This window comes from Bos taurus, chromosome 2 (genome assembly GCF_002263795.3).
Source record: "Bos taurus isolate L1 Dominette 01449 registration number 42190680 breed Hereford chromosome 2, ARS-UCD2.0, whole genome shotgun sequence".
Taxonomy (NCBI): Eukaryota; Metazoa; Chordata; class Mammalia; order Artiodactyla; family Bovidae; genus Bos; species Bos taurus.
Window position 1 is genome coordinate 44,513,284 of NC_037329.1, and position 18,483 is coordinate 44,531,766.

At 39.6% G+C, this 18,483-nt stretch overlaps 1 protein-coding gene across 19 annotated transcripts in view; it reads left to right on the plus strand.

The window, feature by feature from the left end:
* NEB (nebulin) overlaps window positions 1-18,483 on the plus strand; it is a 219,190-nt gene that overhangs the window by 80,232 nt on the left and 120,475 nt on the right. For all 19 annotated transcript variants that reach the window (XM_024980659.2, XM_024980560.2, XM_024980573.2 and 16 more), the window contains exons 57-71: window positions 256-567; window positions 1,029-1,232; window positions 1,731-1,835; window positions 1,925-2,032; window positions 3,606-3,917; window positions 4,203-4,406; window positions 4,867-4,971; window positions 8,078-8,185; window positions 9,795-10,106; window positions 12,417-12,620; window positions 12,952-13,056; window positions 14,439-14,546; window positions 16,162-16,473; window positions 16,797-17,000; window positions 17,699-17,803. In XM_024980659.2, coding sequence (XP_024836427.1) covers window positions 256-567; window positions 1,029-1,232; window positions 1,731-1,835; window positions 1,925-2,032; window positions 3,606-3,917; window positions 4,203-4,406; window positions 4,867-4,971; window positions 8,078-8,185; window positions 9,795-10,106; window positions 12,417-12,620; window positions 12,952-13,056; window positions 14,439-14,546; window positions 16,162-16,473; window positions 16,797-17,000; window positions 17,699-17,803 — 2,808 coding nt within the window. The remainder of the gene's footprint in view (window positions 1-255; window positions 568-1,028; window positions 1,233-1,730; window positions 1,836-1,924; window positions 2,033-3,605; window positions 3,918-4,202; window positions 4,407-4,866; window positions 4,972-8,077; window positions 8,186-9,794; window positions 10,107-12,416; window positions 12,621-12,951; window positions 13,057-14,438; window positions 14,547-16,161; window positions 16,474-16,796; window positions 17,001-17,698; window positions 17,804-18,483) is intronic.

An 18,483-nucleotide genomic window follows, 5' to 3' on the forward strand; every position in this document is an offset into this window, starting at 1 on the left:
AAATAGTGAAATGATCCCAGGGACGCAGCATGGGACGAGGATAAACTCAAGGGTGTATTTATTATGTATGGAATCTGTAGCCGGATTTAGCCTTTAATTTTTCCTATCAAAAAAAAAAAAAGCACTTAAATCTGTGGCTATCTAGCCTTATGAAAATATTTGGAGTTACTGTGCTTTGTAATTCACCACAAAGGTAGTAACATAAGTTAATCTTCAAAAGACGAAGATATGTGTTTTTTTTTTTCCCTCCTTTAGTACAAGTACAAGGAAGGTTTTCGCATGCAGCTTGGCCACCACATTGGAGCCAGAAACATTAAGGATGACCCCAAGATGATGTGGTCCATGCACGTGGCCAAAATCCAGAGTGACCGGGAGTACAAGAAGGACTTTGAGAAGTGGAAGACCAAGTTCAGCAGCCCAGTGGACATGCTGGGGGTGGTGCTGGCCAAGAAGTGCCAGACCTTGGTCAGTGACATAGACTACAAGAACTACCTGCACCAGTGGACGTGCCTGCCCGACCAGAGCGATGTCATCCATGCTCGGCGGGCCTACGACCTCCAGAGCGATGTGAGTCTAAGTTTTTCTTTTGGCCAAAAGAAACCATGTCTGCTTTCCTAAGTGTCAAAGTTCCCTCCAAACGAAGGGAGTTGACTTTACACATCTGAATTCTACTTCCTGGACTAACGTTCACACTCCATCCAGTCACACAAATGCTGGGAGCATCATTAATTTCACAAAAGAAAACACCAGCGAAGTACCCATTGCTTTGGTAGAAACCTCCAGATTACTGATCTAGTAGAATTTTGATGTTCTGTGTTCTTCTGTTTAAAAATGTCTTTCAAAAATCTGTTTCTAATGTGAATATTTTGTGGATTCCCAAGAAATACCAAAATTTTAAAATTTCCCATAGAATTCAAGCATTGAAATGTATAATGTAGTATTTTATAATATAATATAAAACAAAATTTTATATCTTTAGGGGACTATCATTATACTTCTGTTTAATGGTCTATCACTTAAAATTTCAGAATTTGTACAAGTCTGACCTTCAGTGGCTCAGAGGCATTGGCTGGTTACCTAGTGGTTCTCTTGAGGATGAGAAGAACAAGAGAGCTTCCCAGATTTTGAGTGACCACGTTTACCGTCAGCACCCAGATCAATTCAAGTTTTCCAGCCTTATGGACTCCATTCCGATGGTTTTGGCAAAAAACAATGCTATTACCATGAACCATGTAAGTCCTTTCCTTAACTTGAGGTGGCTGTTAATTTTTGTATGTGTGTGTAAACACTGAAATCTGTTTCTATAAAAGAAAAATTACATTCGGTTCTTTTGCTTGGCCTTAAAGTGGTTTTTAAGTGGGCTTCCCTGGTAGCTCAGATGGTAGAGAATCTGCCTGCAATGCATGAGTCCCTGGTTCAGTCCCTGAGTTGGGAAGATCCCCTGGAGAAGGGAATGGCAACCCACTCCAGTATTCTTGCCTGGAGAATTTCATGGACAGAGGAGCCTGGCAGGCCACAGTCCATGGACTCACAAAGAGTTGAACATGACTGAGCAACTAACACTTTCACTTTCAAAGTGGTTTTAAAGTAAGTATTGCGCTTCTTATTGATGTGACATCTAGACCCAAAGGTGTCACAAGTACTGACTCACAGAGCGGACTCTTTACTCTCATTAAGAACTAGATTCGTTACTGACCTGAGCTACTCACACCTGTTTTTGTTTATTTCAGCGCCTCTATACAGAAGCTTGGGATAAAGATAAAACCACTGTCCACATTATGCCAGACACTCCTGAAGTGTTACTAGCTAAACAAAACCAAATAAATTACAGTGAGGTAAGCAATGTGTTCGTGCTGCATGATAATATTTTTTCTTACACTGTACTTTATAGATCAGACTTACAAAGATTTATGTCTTTTTTCAGAAACTCTATAAACTTGGCCTAGATGAAGCCAAGAGAAAAGGCTATGATATGCGAATAGATGCCATTCCTATCAGGGCAGCCAAGGCCTCCAGAGACATTGCAAGTGAAGTAAGTGCACCTGCAGAGTTCTTTGCTCAGCTTTGGTTTCTCTCGAGGATATGTAGCAAAGCAAGTGAGCTGTGAGGTTAAGGTTTTAGCTAATGGTGTCTTGTAAGTAAATAGTTTAAAATAATGGTAATGAAGCTGTCAACATAAAGGCTAACTTCTAGCTATGGTTGAATCCATAGCAACATGCATTTCAAAATAATGTCCATTCCCTGCTGAACAAAAGGATTGGCTGCTTTACTATAGCTCAGACAGCCTTTTGACTTTGTGACATGATGTATGGAGCTTCTCTGGTGGCTCAGTGGTAAAGAATTTGCCTGCCAAGGCAGGAGATGCAGGAGACTCAGGTTTGATCCCTGGGTCAGGAAGAGTCCCCCAAAGAAGACATGGCAACCCACTCCAGTATTTATGCCTGGGAAATCCCATGGACAGAGGAGCCTGGCGGGCTGCAGTCCATGGGGTTGCAAAGAGTCAGACATGACTTAGCGACTACGCATCAGCAACAAACAATGTGACATATATGCAGTTGAACTCATCATAGGATCCCTTCCAAACCCAGCCATTTCCCGTGAACCAGTAAACCTGAAGGAATGGAACACATTATTCTGTTTATAGTCCAACCATTCCCGTGAATTGTATGTTTATCCCTGCATCCTGTAATTGGCTGTGGATATTTATTTACTTTAAAGATGGATTTGCTTACATTTCTAGAAATGTTTATCTTTCTATTTCTATTGTCTGTGAAGTCAAAAGCATATTTTCTCTTTATATCCAAAATATGGGAAGTAGCTGTCATACTTTTTAAAAAAATGTTCAACTGTCAGAGAAGGATTAAAAGTATTATAATACAATATAATGGAATACCTGCTGCCATTAAAAATCATGTTTGTAGGGAATATATGGGCTTGCCTGATGGCTCAAGCAGTAAAGAATCTGCCTACAATGCAGGAGACACAGGAGATATGGGTTCGATTGCTGGGACAGGAAGATGCCCTGAAGGAGGAAATGGCTGACTACTCCAGTATTCTTTCCTGGAAAATCTCATGGACTGAGGAGCCTGGTAGTCTACAGTACATGGGGTCACAAAGGGTCAGACACACACAAGGGAACATATAATGACATAGGAAAATGCTTAAATAATAACTGAAATGAGCAGACACAAACCCATCTACAATATGACCCCATTCTAATTTTATTAATATACTCTCTTACATGTACACACCTCCCCACAAAAAGACATTTTCATCAGCAGTTATCACCAAATGGCAGAATGTCATAATTTCTGTTTTCCTTTTTGTATACATATATATAAGCTTTATTTTCTCAATGGTTTATAAGATGCAGATGCACATATTATTTATATATTCAGGAGTGGTGGTTTAGTGACTAAGTCATGTTGGACTCTTGTGACCCCATGGACTGTAGCCTGCCAGGCTCATCTGTCCATGGAGTTTTCCAGGCAAGAAATATTCAGGCGGAAAGCATTTTTAACGAATAGGAAAATCTGAGCCTATTAATCTTTGTATCTTGTACTAAAAGTTATACTAGGTGACTATCAGTAATTTTCTTCTTCTAGTTCAAGTACAAAGAAGGCTATCGTAGGCAGCTTGGCCATCACATTGGTGCCCGAGCGATACATGACGATCCAAAGATGATGTGGTCCATGCATGTGGCCAAGATCCAGAGTGACCGGGAGTACAAGAAGGACTTTGAGAAGTGGAAGACCAAGTTCAGCAGCCCAGTGGACATGCTGGGGGTGGTGCTGGCCAAGAAGTGCCAGACCTTGGTCAGTGACATAGACTACAAGAACTACCTGCACCAGTGGACGTGCCTGCCCGACCAGAGCGATGTCATCCATGCTCGGCAGGCCTACGACCTCCAGAGTGACGTGAGTACTGAGGATCATAATGACATGCAAAGGTGGGCAATCAGTGAATTAACATCCGTTGGATAAGTGGCACCAACCACTCCAGCCCCTGCAAGTGGGGGAAAACATTTCTTCTTTTCCTGTGAGTGTTCAATGTCAAACCTTCCAGATCACAAAGGAATATTGTCTGATACCCTGTCTGTCCAACAAACTGCATTTTCAAAAGTGTTCTTTATTTCGTGTCCTGTTGGTGAAAATGTTTTCCCAAACCAGAGATAAATACTTACTGGCTGTTTATATTAACAGAATGTGTACAAGTCAGATCTCCAATGGCTAAGAGGCATCGGCTGGGTTCCCATTGGCTCTTTAGATGTGGAAAAATCCAAGAGGGCGAGTGAAATTTTGAGTGATAAACTCTATCGCCAGCCTCCAGACAAATTCAAATTTACTAGCGTGACTGATTCTCTGGAGCAAGTGTTGGCCAAGAACAACGCCATCAATATGAACAAGGTGAGGCTTCAAAATTCAGAGTCATTACTCCTAAAACTGAACCAAAGGAAAAGAAGCATGATCAAGAAAAGAAAGAAATAGAAACTTGAGCAACAAAAGATATGTCTGTCTTTCTCTCTATATATATATCTATCCATATATAGTATCTATTCCATTCATATTTTAACATTTACTTCAGTAGTTATTTCATGATTTTGATAAAATGGCACATTTTTGTGGAAAACCTCTGCATAAGATATTCTAAATTTCCTTTTGTTAACATATAATTCTGAGTATCAAAAGACACTCATACATATCTGTTCTATGAACTGATGACTTGAAGATATGTATAAAATACATAATGTATATAAAATGCATAACTTCTTGTTATCTTTGTTTCTCTAGTTCTTGTGGCCCTGAAATTTCTATTAAATATACACTGAATTATTTTCCTGATGACATTTTTTATTTTCCTTGCTAGCGTCTGTACACAGAAGCCTGGGACAAAGACAAGACCCAGGTCCACATCATGCCAGACACACCAGAAATTACGTTGGCAAGAACGAACAAAGTCAACTACAGTGAGGTGGGAACAGATGCTAATTCTATGACATTTGCATGGCGTTTCATATTTCAATTAATCTGTTCATGGTGATGTAATATAAATAACCAATTTGTAAAGAATGCCATTTTTTGCTCCATGTGAGAACCAAATACTCGTGCATTTCTCAATTTCCATCCTAAGCATCAATCTTGAAGTAGCACAAATTACCATTTAGGCAGTGTAAATTTTAAGAACTGATAATTAAAGCAGTAACCAGAAGATTAACTAGACTCTCTTCTTTTATTAATTTAAGTTAGGAAATTGGCAATATACCAAAATACATTTATCTCTTCCTTATCAGGAGACATGAGAGATGCAGGTTTGATCCCTGGGTCAGGAAGATTCCCTGGAGGAGGGCATGGCAACCCACTCCAATATTCTTGCCTGGAGAGTCTCATGGACAGAGGAGCCTGGTGGGCTACAGTCCATGGAGTCGCAAAGAATCAGGCACGACTGAAGCGACTTAGCACATAGCACATATGTTACATAGCTGTGCTAAATTTATTTTCCATACATGCTTTATTTTTCCTAAATTATAGTTTAGGGTCAAAATTTACAATTTTTATAAGGTTTAAGTCAAGGATTAAAATCACAGTACAATCAAATAACTGAGAGACAGAGGGGACCTATCAATAAACACATTAGCAAGCCCATTTCCTGTTTGTTTTCTGTGAGTGTAGAGCTGCCCATATCAGAACCACAGACTTTTGTTTAATTGAAGTATAATTGCTTTACAATGTTGTGTTAGTTTCTGCTGTACAACAAAGTGAATCAGCTATATGTATACGTATATCCCTTCTCTCTTGAACCTCCCTCCCACCACCACCACCACCCCACCTGTCTAGGTCATTGCAGAGCAGAGCTGAGCTCCCTGTGTTATACAGCAGCTTCCCACTGGCTATCTATTTTTACACGTGGTAAAAAAAAAAAGGGGGGGGGGTATATGTGTCAATGCTACTCTCTTAATTAGAACCATAGATGTTTAAGCTGAGAGGTCAGCCTCTGCTCTAGGCAGGAGTCCTCACCCAAAAAGCCATCATCCTGCCTTAGCTTAAGTGTTCTCAGTGACAGGATGCTTACCTCATAAATCAACCCATTTGTTCCGGCAGTTCCTTTGCAAAGTGTTTCTCACGTATTGGGTCAATGGTTTCTCTCTGCAGACCCACATAATTCTCTAAGACCATAGTCTGTGCCTGCCCCACAGAGATGGGGTTGCTGCTGTGTGCCTCCCCACCAACTCACCCCATGTTCTCTTTCTAATTTAAACATCCCCACTGTCTCTCAGTTTTTCCACCTGAAAAGTGGATTTAACATTATAATAGTACTCTTCTCAGAGTTGTTATAAGTTTCTGGACATTCCTCACCTGACATCCCTGCAGAATGTGACTCTTAGAACCGAACACAGTCCTGCAGGTGAGGAATGACTAATGTGGATTACCATTGACTTTGCATTTCCTCTTCTGGAGATTCACCCTCCATTTCTTCACCCTGTGCCTTAGGAGTCCTTGGCAACTATGTCACTGCTGGTGCATATGGGACTTGGGGTCAACCAAAACCCTAACACAACTTACATGGGCTTAAACTAGATTTCCTCTATCTTGTATTTATTCATTTGGTAACTTACATTTCAGTTCAAAGACTTATATTTATATCTTGGCAATTTTTTCTTCTTAGAATGAACCTATTGATTTAAGCCTGTGGAGGTTTTTGTGAATCCAAGATTCTGTCTACTGATGTATTACTTATTTCTCCCAGCTTTGTGCTACTTTCCAGGAAAATATTCTTTCTTTGACAGCCTATTTTAACATGTATTCCTCTTCTGCAGAATATAACTGAGAGAATTTAATTAGTCACCAACTTAAGTCATTTTATTTTTGGGGGGTAGAAACTATATTTTTAATGCTTATATAACTAACTCTAAATTGTTATCCCAAACTAAAAACATCAAGTGCCACTTTCAAAAAGAAGTGAATTTTCAGCTAAACTTACAGTATAGGTCCCATAATGCTACAGGAAAGTACATGCTGTATGAACAAGTGTTTTAAGAGGCAAAGGGCCCCTAGCCACTCAGCATTTCTGGAATTGTCAGCTCTGTCTTTATTGCAAAAGCTCAGAGCTGCTGTATGTTACACTTGGTTCAAAGAGGCCCAGGAAGAATCCCCTGAACTGAGTGCCTCACCTGCCTGGTCTGCTTTCTCCAACTTTTCTCTATTAGCTTAGTTCAATTCTGTTGTGTGTGTTTCTCGTTTAGGACAGGAAGATAAAATGCAAATTTGATGATGTCATTCTCCCTCAAACATTGTTGTTGTTTTCCCATTTCATATAGAGTTAAGCACAAACGTATCGCCGGGCCTTCACAGCCCAACTCCGACTTTTTTCAGTCCTGTTGCCATTTCCTCTGCCTGGCACTGCCCCCACTTCCTTTGACATCCCTGCACTTTTCCTCCCCCGTACTTTGATTCATACAAGTCCCTGTGCCCTTGACCGCCATCTCAGTCTATGGAAACCATGTTTATCACTGAAAACTTCCTGATCTTTCAATTCGGAATCAATTTCTCCTTCCTGGAGTTTGTTCTAATCATATGGTTAAAGCACCATTTGTAGTTTGACTTCTTGGCAGCTTGTTCCACGTCAGTCTTTCCATCAGTTCTCCAGCAATCTTGGAAGTGAGAAAGGTCATATTCATGTTTGGCTCTCAAGTACCAAGCACTGCCACAGCACAGAGTTAGTGCAAAATAATGTAGATTGAATTAGTTTTCCTCCTGTCCACTCTTGCCACCTAGACCCATTTGTTTCAGCTTTCCAAAACTGATTCCTTGTTAAAACTCAAAATTTTAAAACAATGAATAATACCTATATACAGTTAATGTAACATAACTTTAAAAATGAAAGACAAAGGTACCATGTTCCGTATCATTTTTAAGACTCAACTTTGCCAAAAAAGTCACAAAGCATAGGACTCTCAACAGTGAGATGATCACAGGCACCTACCTGTGTAGAACTTAGTGAATTGTTTTAGTTCTCTGTTAATATTTGGGTGTGAATGTCAACATCTAACTGATTTTTTTTTTTTTTGGCTCAAATTTAGAATCTGTACAAACTCGCCCATGAAGAAGCAAAGAAGAAAGGCTACGACTTGCGAAGTGATGCCATCCCAATTGTGGCAGCCAAGGCCTCCAGGGACATCATCAGTGATGTGAGTTGTCGATTTTACTGCAAGTATGTGGTCAGTCTGAAGGGACATTTTCACTGAACTAAATCTTTGAAAAGAACTTTCCTGGCCTTTTGGAAAGAAAGCCTGATATATTTGCATAGGATTTTTCTAAAATCTAGCTTTGAGGGAAATAAAAAATTGAATGTTTATTAAATTTTTATAACTGTTAAGACACAGTACTACAGTGAAAGCTGATCCACCAAGAACAGAGAAAGAGCCATTCATGTGGAATTTGTTAGAGTATAGCTGCAGGCTTGGAGGTACTTATATAAAATTGTCACAGTGCTGATGGAAAGAGTGACTCATAAACTTAAGTTCTCCCAGTGAGAATCATGGCCTGGCTTTATATAGCATTTTAACTCAAGAAATGCATATGACATTTATCATTACAATTCACCCTTATACGACTATGAGAAGAAGACAGACTAGCCCAAGCTTGCACCCTTAACCAGCTCCTGGCTTGTGGCTTGTACCTTGCAGAATAAAACCATCATCCTTCCTTGGTACCTCAGGGGATTCTTGGAGAACAGACCACTGCTCTAAAATTCAAGGCCCACTATTTGGGAATATGGTAATACACTGTGTTTTATGTAGAAAGACCATATTAGTGACTTACTTTAGTTTACATACATTGGGCCTTTCCTACAAGTGGATGAATGCAAATAATAATAGATACCAAAGTAATAATAACCGAAAGCACTGAGAAATCTGTGCTAAAAGTGTTACATGCATTATGTCACTTATTTTTCGTAATTACCCTAGGATGTAAGTATTGTGATTATCCCTGTTTTGTGGATTGCTTAAGCAACTTGTCTAAAGTCAAACTCTTAGTCAGTGGTGGAGTTGAAACTCCAGTCCATCTCATTCCTTCCCACTGTACTATATTGCCTCTGCTGACTCATCTATACTTTCTCACTCAGTTATCTTTGTGACTAGAAGCTTGTATTTTGGGTAATTAACTTGGATTCCAGGACGATGTCATTGGCCATGGAATAACAAAAACACTGTTCGTCCATGAGAATGAGAACCTATGACTTTATTAGGAACATGCTCTAACCAGCTGGGCTGCTATGTCAGCTCCCCTAGTTTAGTCAATTTGCAAAATGATACCAAATTTGCCACCATCACTGGAAGTCTGAATCCATTATGAAATACTAAATTCTTTTCTGTTGCTACTGCAGGTAGTCCTTGACCTTGACTTTATCTTCACAGAAACCAGACAATCATTTTACTACTTATTAAACCCATCTTGTCACTGAGCACATCTCTTTTCTGATATGCTTTTAGTGTCTAACCCATTTCTCCAAGTTCCTTGGTCCAAATGGCCTCTCCACTGTGTGCATGTCCTGCCTCAGGAACTATTCATTATTACTAGGCCATAGGTGATTTGGGGTATACACTACAATCATATCAATTCCATCTATTTTATTACCACTATAAGCTTCCAGAGGAAAGGTAGGCTACTGCCTTGAGTTAGTGCTTATTAGCAAAAGTATCAGCTTACAACTGTGATATAAGCAAGATGATTTGTACAGACTTGTGACCTCTAAAGGCTTCTAATGAAAATCTGATTTGTGCATTTTCATTTCAGTACAAATACAAAGATGGTTACCGCAAGCAGCTCGGCCACCACATTGGAGCCCGGGACATCAAAGATGACCCCAAGATGATGTGGTCCATGCACGTGGCCAAGATCCAGAGTGACCGGGAGTACAAGAAGGACTTTGAGAAGTGGAAGACCAAGTTCAGCAGCCCAGTGGACATGCTGGGGGTGGTGCTGGCCAAGAAGTGCCAGACCTTGGTCAGTGACATAGACTACAAGAACTACCTGCACCAGTGGACGTGCCTGCCCGACCAGAGCGATGTCATCCATGCTCGGCAGGCCTACGACCTCCAGAGTGACGTGAGTACAGCATCTATAACAGCTGTGTGCAGAAGGAAATTGAACCATATGAAAGCCATCCTTCGTAAACAACTCACTGGGCTACTCAAACTAGGATTTCTTGTTTAGTGAATGAGATGTGAATCAGAGAATAGTTTTACTGTTTAATTGTGGATACATTACTAGGCTTTACAAGGAAGTGAAGTTTACTGACCGGACTTAGTCTTATAAAAATAAACTGGAATTAAGCAGTGTTGGAATTCCAGGTCTACCACAGGGAGACCTTTTATTTTATTCTTTTAACGGGGAAAGAACACATTTTTGTTTTTTAAAAAGTTACTCAAGAATTTGTTTTTAGCTTTCTTGAAAAACAAATAAGTTTATCATTAGTAGACTACTGCTGCAAGATTGTTGTTCTTATGAAATAAGAGAAGTCACCGAGTCTGGACGCTATTGGGTCATTTCCCTGGCACTTTTTCCTCTCAGCAGGGTTCTTTGTGGAGCAGTCACAAGGTAATGACAGAACCTAGTGCCTATTGGAAGCAGAGGCACCATCTCCAATCTGGATGTGAGAAGCGCATTTTTTGCAGCATATGTTTTATAGATGTTTGAAGGAATTACTAAGCATTAGAGGACTTTGGAGAATAACATGAATTGACAATAATTATTCATTAAGTGGTTGTTCCTAGAAACTGTAGCCTGCCTGTGGCAACTCCCACATGTGTTCTGTAGCCTTCCACAAGATGCAGAGCCCTGTGTTTTACAAAGAAGGCTTTTCCTGCACAAGGAAGGTAGTTAAAAACAGTTAATGCACCCATGGAGTGACCACATTGACAGACCACTTGCCTGCATTTGTCAGATGCCCTTTTGAGATCCCCTCCTTCTCATAGTGACATAGTCGTAACAATGTGGGAAGCATATGAAAGTTAAACAATCCAGAAGTGTAAAATGTTATTGTTTTCATTCTTGCTGTTATTTAAAGGGCGGTAACTACTCAGAATAAGGCAATTCCAACCAGCCTTTAGTCTAGACAGTAAAAGAGCCACCTGTATGCTCTACTTAGATGCTGTTCCAGGTAAAAATCCTTCAAATGAGCTGGGCAAAGGTCCAATTCCACCACTGTGAAGTAGTTATGAATGAAAGCCTTTAGCAGAAAAAATTACTTAAAGTGTCAAATAAAGACATGGAAAGACAGTTCTGGAAAGGAGTCCATGCTTCCCATCCTGAGAATTTGGTGAAAAGCTGGGTTGCAGACTAATAAGATGATCGTTTTTTTGTCCTGAATCTTGAACAGTGTTAAAGTAGCCAAAGGTCTGCCTCTGGGCTTCAGAGGTTCTCTGTCATTATTGTTCTGTTTTGTTTTTACTTTCTGGCCACATGTGGAATCTTAGTTCCCTGAGCAGGGATTGAACCCAGGCCCCCTACATTGGGAGCACTGTCTTAACCATCTCCAGGGAAGTCCTGTCATTACATTTTAACTTCTTTTCTTATTGCTTAGAAAAAAGAGCATTACAGATGTTTTTGAAATATAAGAAAAAAACACATAGAAGGCAATAATAATCCAACCACTGAAAAAGCCCTCTCTTGCTCGTGTAATACACATATTGTTTTCTATGCTACTTTTTTGTTATCATCATATTAATGACATTTCTACAAGTCACTGATATTCTTTAAAATAGGCTTTTAATAGCTGCATAGTGTTTCTTTTGACTAGAAAGAACATTTATTAACATTTATTTTGGAGAAGGCAATGGCACCCCACTCCAGTACTCTTGCCTGGAAAATCCCATGGACGGAGGAGCCTGGTAGGCTGCAGTCCATGGGATCGCGAAGAGTCGGACACGACTGAGCGACTTCACTTTCCCTTTTCACTTTCATGCATTGGAGAAGGAAATGGCAACCTACTCCAGTGTTCTTGCCTGGAGAATCCCAGGGACGGGGGAGCACAGAGTTGGACACGACTGAAGCAACTTAGCAGCAGCAGCAGCAACATTTATTTACGGAAAGCCTGTAGCTGGATGTTTGCGCAGTTGCTCTTTCTCTGGGTTAGCTTCTTTTCCTGTTGACACAGAGTGAACATCCACTGAACTGGCTGACAGAAGATACTCATTTCAATTACTCTTGTCCTAACAATCTGAAATATTTTATCATTTTTTGTTACTTTTCTGGGTCATTTTTGAACATACTTCCTCTGCTGGTTTGCCTAATACAACGAGCCTGTTTTCTATAAAAGCAACAACCAGAATCGTACTTTATTATTGATTCTATTTGTATCTTGACCCTAAATTTTTCAATCTTGCTAAAGAATTCCTGCCTTTTTCCTCCTCACAGAATGTTTACAAGTCCGATCTCCAGTGGCTGAGGGGCATTGGCTGGGTCCCCATTGGGTCTGTGGATGTGGTCAAGTGCAAGAGAGCTGCAGAGATACTGAGTGATAACCTCTACCGTCAGCCTCCAGACACGCTGAAATTTACCAGTGTGCCTGATTCCCTGGAGCAGGTGCTGGCCAAGAACAACGCCATCAACATGAACAAGGTGAGCTCCAGCTGCCTCAAGCTTCTCCAAGATGCAAAAAGAGGTTCTGAGACATTAATCACTAGTGGAGTTAAAATTGTCCATGCAAGTGTGGGGTCTGTTTACCACCTAAATGACATACTTGAAATCCTCTAAGTAATTTCTGTTATCCTCAGTTGTAACCCTGATAACCATCATTAAGACTCAAACCTCAGTTGAATATATCTTAGTCTGATTTATTTTTTCCTAATTAGGTCAATAACATTCCTGCTTTAATTGACTTTTTGTAATTCTGTTTCAAATGGTCTTCTATAACATGTTCTTTCTTTTCTATCAACATATTCTTTGATAGCGCTTATACACAGAGGCCTGGGACAAAGACAAGACTCAAATTCACATAATGCCTGATACTCCAGAGATCATGCTGGCAAGGCAGAACAAACTCAACTACAGTGAGGTAGGGGAAAATCTTGTGGGGCCATACTTGTGGTTGTCATTGTAGTTGTTTTCTACACTTACTTTTATGAAGAATCTTGGATCTCAGCTGTCCTGGAGGGTATAACTCTGTGATATGAACACTCAGCCCATCCAACCTTTCATCTGTAGTTGAATATCATATGCTATAGGATTCCAGGGGAAAACTGAAGTCACGTTATCTTTTCCATTTATGGTCTTTACTGGTGTGAGTCAGTGCAACTGGAGAGTATTTTTGGCATTTCCAAGGGGTAGTATGACCAAATGTAATACTGATATATTATTTATATGAAAACATTATTTGCTGTTTATCTGAAATTCAAGTTGAGCTTGGCATGCTATCTTCCTATTTGTTAAATCTGGCAGCCCAACCAAGGGGGCCTCTAATAATACATACCCCTTTCCCACCTGGATCCTGAGTGGAATTAGAAGGAAAGCAAAGCAATGAAACTAGAAGTCAAAATCTCACATCTTTTATTACTAAAGTTAGTTTCAAGGGCACGTTTGTATGAGAGCCAAATGAACTTGCTAAGTGAACCCCAGAATTGGGTTCCTCATGCAAGTATAGGCCATGCTGGAGCAGGAGAGTCAGCTCCACTTCCCTCGGGGGTGAATCCTGCTTAGAGCATGGAGATATGCAGAGGAGGGCACTGGGCATATTTTCCTAAAGGGAACAGGGGGAAATGAAATAATCAAGCTCTTTTTATAGGAAGAGAACCTTAGGCATTAGAAAAACGTGTTCTCCGTTGACAAGGCTAATTACTATTTTTTTAAGTAAAATGCAATTTTATAGGTGCATGTTTTACTAACATGAGGCAGCCAAAAGTTAGAATCTTAAAGTTGTGATTGTACTCAAGTTAACTTTAAGTTGTGCTTTGATCGTTTTCTCATTTGTTTTTTAAATATTATAAAATACCATGATTGTCAAAAATTTTTAATAATGAATAAGAGTATATAAATGTTATTTTTTATCAAATGAGTAATATTAAACATATTGTCCTGCAGGTTTCTTTTCACTTAAGATGTATAAATTGATGCTTTGTTCATCAATCTATATCACTAAATTATATTAATCTATGTTGGTATACATAATATATCATATAACCTACATATTATATATAAATCTATAATGATATAAATAATAGATTATTCTATGTTAATACTCATTGATATATTTCATTTGTTTCTTATGCTACAGAGTTTTTTGGTAAAATATAATTTATTTGCTTTCCAATACCGCTAGGAAGTTGTTTCCAGAGCCTTTCCTTTTTAAAATTTTGTGATATGTCACTTGATAAACTCCAGATTGTTGCCATCAAATCTTTCACTGTCAAACCTGCTTTAACTCTGACTTTCCTCCTATAGACTCTATACAAACTCGCCAACGAAGAAGCAAAGAAGAAAGGCTACGACTTGAGAAGTGATGCCATCCCGATCGTGGCAGCCAAGGCCTCCAGGGACATCATCAGTGATGTGAGTAGCAACACTCCATGGATATACAGATACACATGACTGGTTGGGGTGGGAGGGCAGAGTCAGTATTACAATAGCACGCTTCTTCTGGGTGTCAGTTAAAGCACATTTATTGTGCTTTAAATGAAGTCTTTCATTTGTAAAGCCCTTTAATAATTTAACTCCAAAAGATTTTAGTATTCAGACCCCATAGGCAGAGCAAGTATCCTAAACTTCAGGAAAAAAAAAAAAAGAATTTGAATCTACATTTGTTTGTATCTTTTTGCCCTTTCATACTATGACCAACCTAGATAGCATATTACGAAACAGATATTACTTTGCTGACAAAGGTCCGTCTAGTCAAAGCTATGGTTTTTCCAATAGTCATGTATGGATATGAGAGTTGGACTATAAAGAAAGCTGAATGCCGAAGAATTGATGCTTTTGAACTGTGGTTTTGGAGAAGACTTTTGAAAGTCCCTTGGACTACAAGGAGATCCAACCAGTCAATCCTAAAGAAAATCAGTCCTGAATATTCATTGGAAGGACTGATGCTGAAGCTGAAACTCCAATACTTTGGTCATCTGATGTGAAGAACTGACTCATTGGAAAAGACCCTGATCCTGGGAGGGATTGGAGGCAGGAGGAGAAGGGGATGACAGAGGATGAGATGGCTGGATGGCATCACCGACTCGATGGACATGAGTTTGGGTGAACTCCGGGAGTTGGTGATGTACAGGGAGGCCTGGCGTGCTGCAGTTCATGGGGTTGCAAAGAGTCGGACATGACTGAGCAACTGAACTGAACTAAAACCTGCTCGGGATTTTTGCCAATCCTTTCTTTGAAAAACTACTTTAAGTGCTTCCTTTTGAGTTATTTTTAAATGAAAAAAGAGTTTTATGACATCCTAAACCAACAATATAGTGAGCCTGATTTCTCTTTCTGCTGTCTCTGAAAGAAGTACCTTTGGTGGAGAATTCAGACTTCTGTAGATATACGCTAGGATTTGTGTAATGTTGTTCCCTGAAGTGGACAGAAGATAATCCACAGTCAGCTCTTACCGCCACCAACAACACACCACTTTCTTATAGTCATATAATCTATTTTTCCCCCTCAAGGAATCCCAACAAACCTCACCCAAATTTCATCTCCAATAGACCAGGTATGTAAGGACGGAAACACAAGCCAGTCCGTTTCGGGAGTCCTGTAAATCAGTGAAAGTCGGCAGAGCCGCATTTGGGAGGGGTGCAGCGGGCTGGGGGTAAAATTGTTCCCGTGCACTCAGGAGTAGCATTCTCAAAATCACACGTAAAACTTCTGGGTTAACGATTTCACTGGCCCAAGATAAAAAAAAAAAAAAAGGCTGTATTAACTCCAGTTGATTTTCTGAAAAGTGTTGCTGCCTTTATTTCCAGAGACTTAACATCTGCAAACCATGAACTATGTCGTTTGGCCTGCTTCCCATTAGAGTATTGCTGTGAAGTCTAGTCAGAGTTTAGGATGAGGAGATAAGTTGATATTCAGATGATTCATTTCTCTACAAGAATTACCAATTTTAAAATAGAGTTTTATATTAATAAAACTTTTAGGCCTTTTCATTCATTTTTATTTTTTTAAATGACTACTTTTATTTCAGTATAAATACAAAGATGGTTACCGCAAGCAGCTCGGCCACCACATTGGAGCCCGGGACATCAAAGATGACCCCAAGATGATGTGGTCCATGCACGTGGCCAAGATCCAGAGTGACCGGGAGTACAAGAAGGACTTTGAGAAGTGGAAGACCAAGTTCAGCAGCCCAGTGGACATGCTGGGGGTGGTGCTGGCCAAGAAGTGCCAGACCTTGGTCAGTGACATAGACTACAAGAACTACCTGCACCAGTGGACGTGCCTGCCCGACCAGAGCGATGTCATCCATGCTCGGCGGGCCTACGACCTCCAGAGTGATGTAAGTGCTGAGACCCATTAAATACCGCTGTTGACCATACTCATGATGGTAATACGTAGTAAATATGCAGATAATGGTCTAGCATTGGTAAAGCCCTCAGGAAAAGAATAATGTTTTTTTCCTCCCCACCCTTAATTTACTGTGCTTTGCTTTTCTTTTAGAGAGAACATAATACCATGAACTATATCCTATTGGGCTTCATATGTTAAAAGACATAGACATAAAGTTTGTCTATCCACATTTTCCAGTCCTTTGCATTCATTTTTGAAATCAAGTGCCAAAACAGTTTCAGTAATCCTTGCTTTTGTGTTTGATCTCACCAGAACATTTATAAATCAGATCTCCAGTGGCTGAGAGGCATTGGTTGGGTCCCCATTGGGTCTGTGGATGTGGTCAAGTGCAAGAGAGCTGCAGAGATACTGAGTGATAACCTCTACCGCCAGCGTCCAGACACGCTGAAATTCACCAGTGTGCCTGATTCCCTGGAACAGGTGCTAGCCAAGAACAATGCCATCAACATGAACAAGGTGAGCCCTCAATTTGGGGGAAAATAAAGTATGGCTGTATGTCTTTGAGAATATCTATGACTAGCTAAGTCTTTTTTGTTTTATCCAATTGACATCCTGTGTATGGCGATTTGGTTGGGTATCTCAAAATGTATGTAGAAACTTCTGCTTTGATATCTCTTGTGAAATAGAAGTAGGACAACTGTTTGGTGTTTAAATTGTTTTAAGTCTAACAGTTATACATGTTTGATATCAAGGTTTTTTTTTTTTCTTGTTTTGTACTTACCTAAGTAAATATAGAACAAACAAGTCAGGTGCAAGTCTTTATGACATTTATCAAAAAGAAATCTAGACATGGCATAACAGGTACATCTGCAGCCAATAAACAAACAAAATCATGGGATGGATTTGCTGATATAACCTCGGTACATATAGATGTGTATACATGCTTAGATAGTACTTGCTTTTAATCTAATCGAAGTGTAGGTGGTCTTGTAACAAAATACACACACATTTTCTTTTCATATCTTATCCTACACTTATATTTAGTGACTATATATATTGTAACATCAAAGAGATCGAAGAATGTTGGTGTACAGCACACAGCCCAGATAGTAAGGATGGTAACTTTCAACTTTTGTCATGATCGCAAAGTTGGAAACCTCTGTTTACAACAACCATTGTTTTCCTAATTCAATAACCTTTTTTATCCTTCACAGCGCTTATACACAGAAGCCTGGGACAAAGACAAGACTCAAATCCACATGATGCCTGATACACCTGAAATTACATTGGCAAGACAAAATAAAATAAATTATAGTGAGGTAAGACTGTTTATTTGAACCTGACCATGTTGATTTTGCTGATGTAGCAGAAAGGTCAGAATTATGGGTTTAATTCACATATTGACCAGTTAGTTTAGTTTTATTTATTTATTTTTGTCTGTAACCTACCATGAATATATGTATCCTTGTATTCAAAAATAGTTATAGAAGAAAATAACACATATCATTGTATTATTAAATCAACTATTTGTTGTTGTTCAGTTGCTAAGTCGTGTCCAACTCTTTGTGACCCCATGAAATGCTACATGCCAGGCTTCCCTGTTCTCCACTATCTCCCAGAGTTTGCTTAAACTCATGTCCACTGAGTCAGTGATGCTATCCAACCATCTTGTCCTCTGTCACTCCCTTTTCCTCTTGCCCTCAATCTTTCCCAGAATTAGGGTCTTTTTCCAGTGAGTCTGTTCTTCACATCAGGTGGCCAGTGTGTTGGAGCTTCAGCTTCAGCATCAGTCCTTCCAATGAATATTTGGGGTTGATTTCCTTTAGGATTGACTGGTCTATCTCCTTGCTGTCCAAAGGCCTCTTAAGAGTCTTCTTCAGCACTACAGTTCAAAAGCATCAGTTCTTCGGTTCTCAACCTTCTTTATGGTCCAACTCTTACATCCATACTATATTTCAATAAAAAAAAAAATAGAAAAAACAGATAAATACAAAAATAT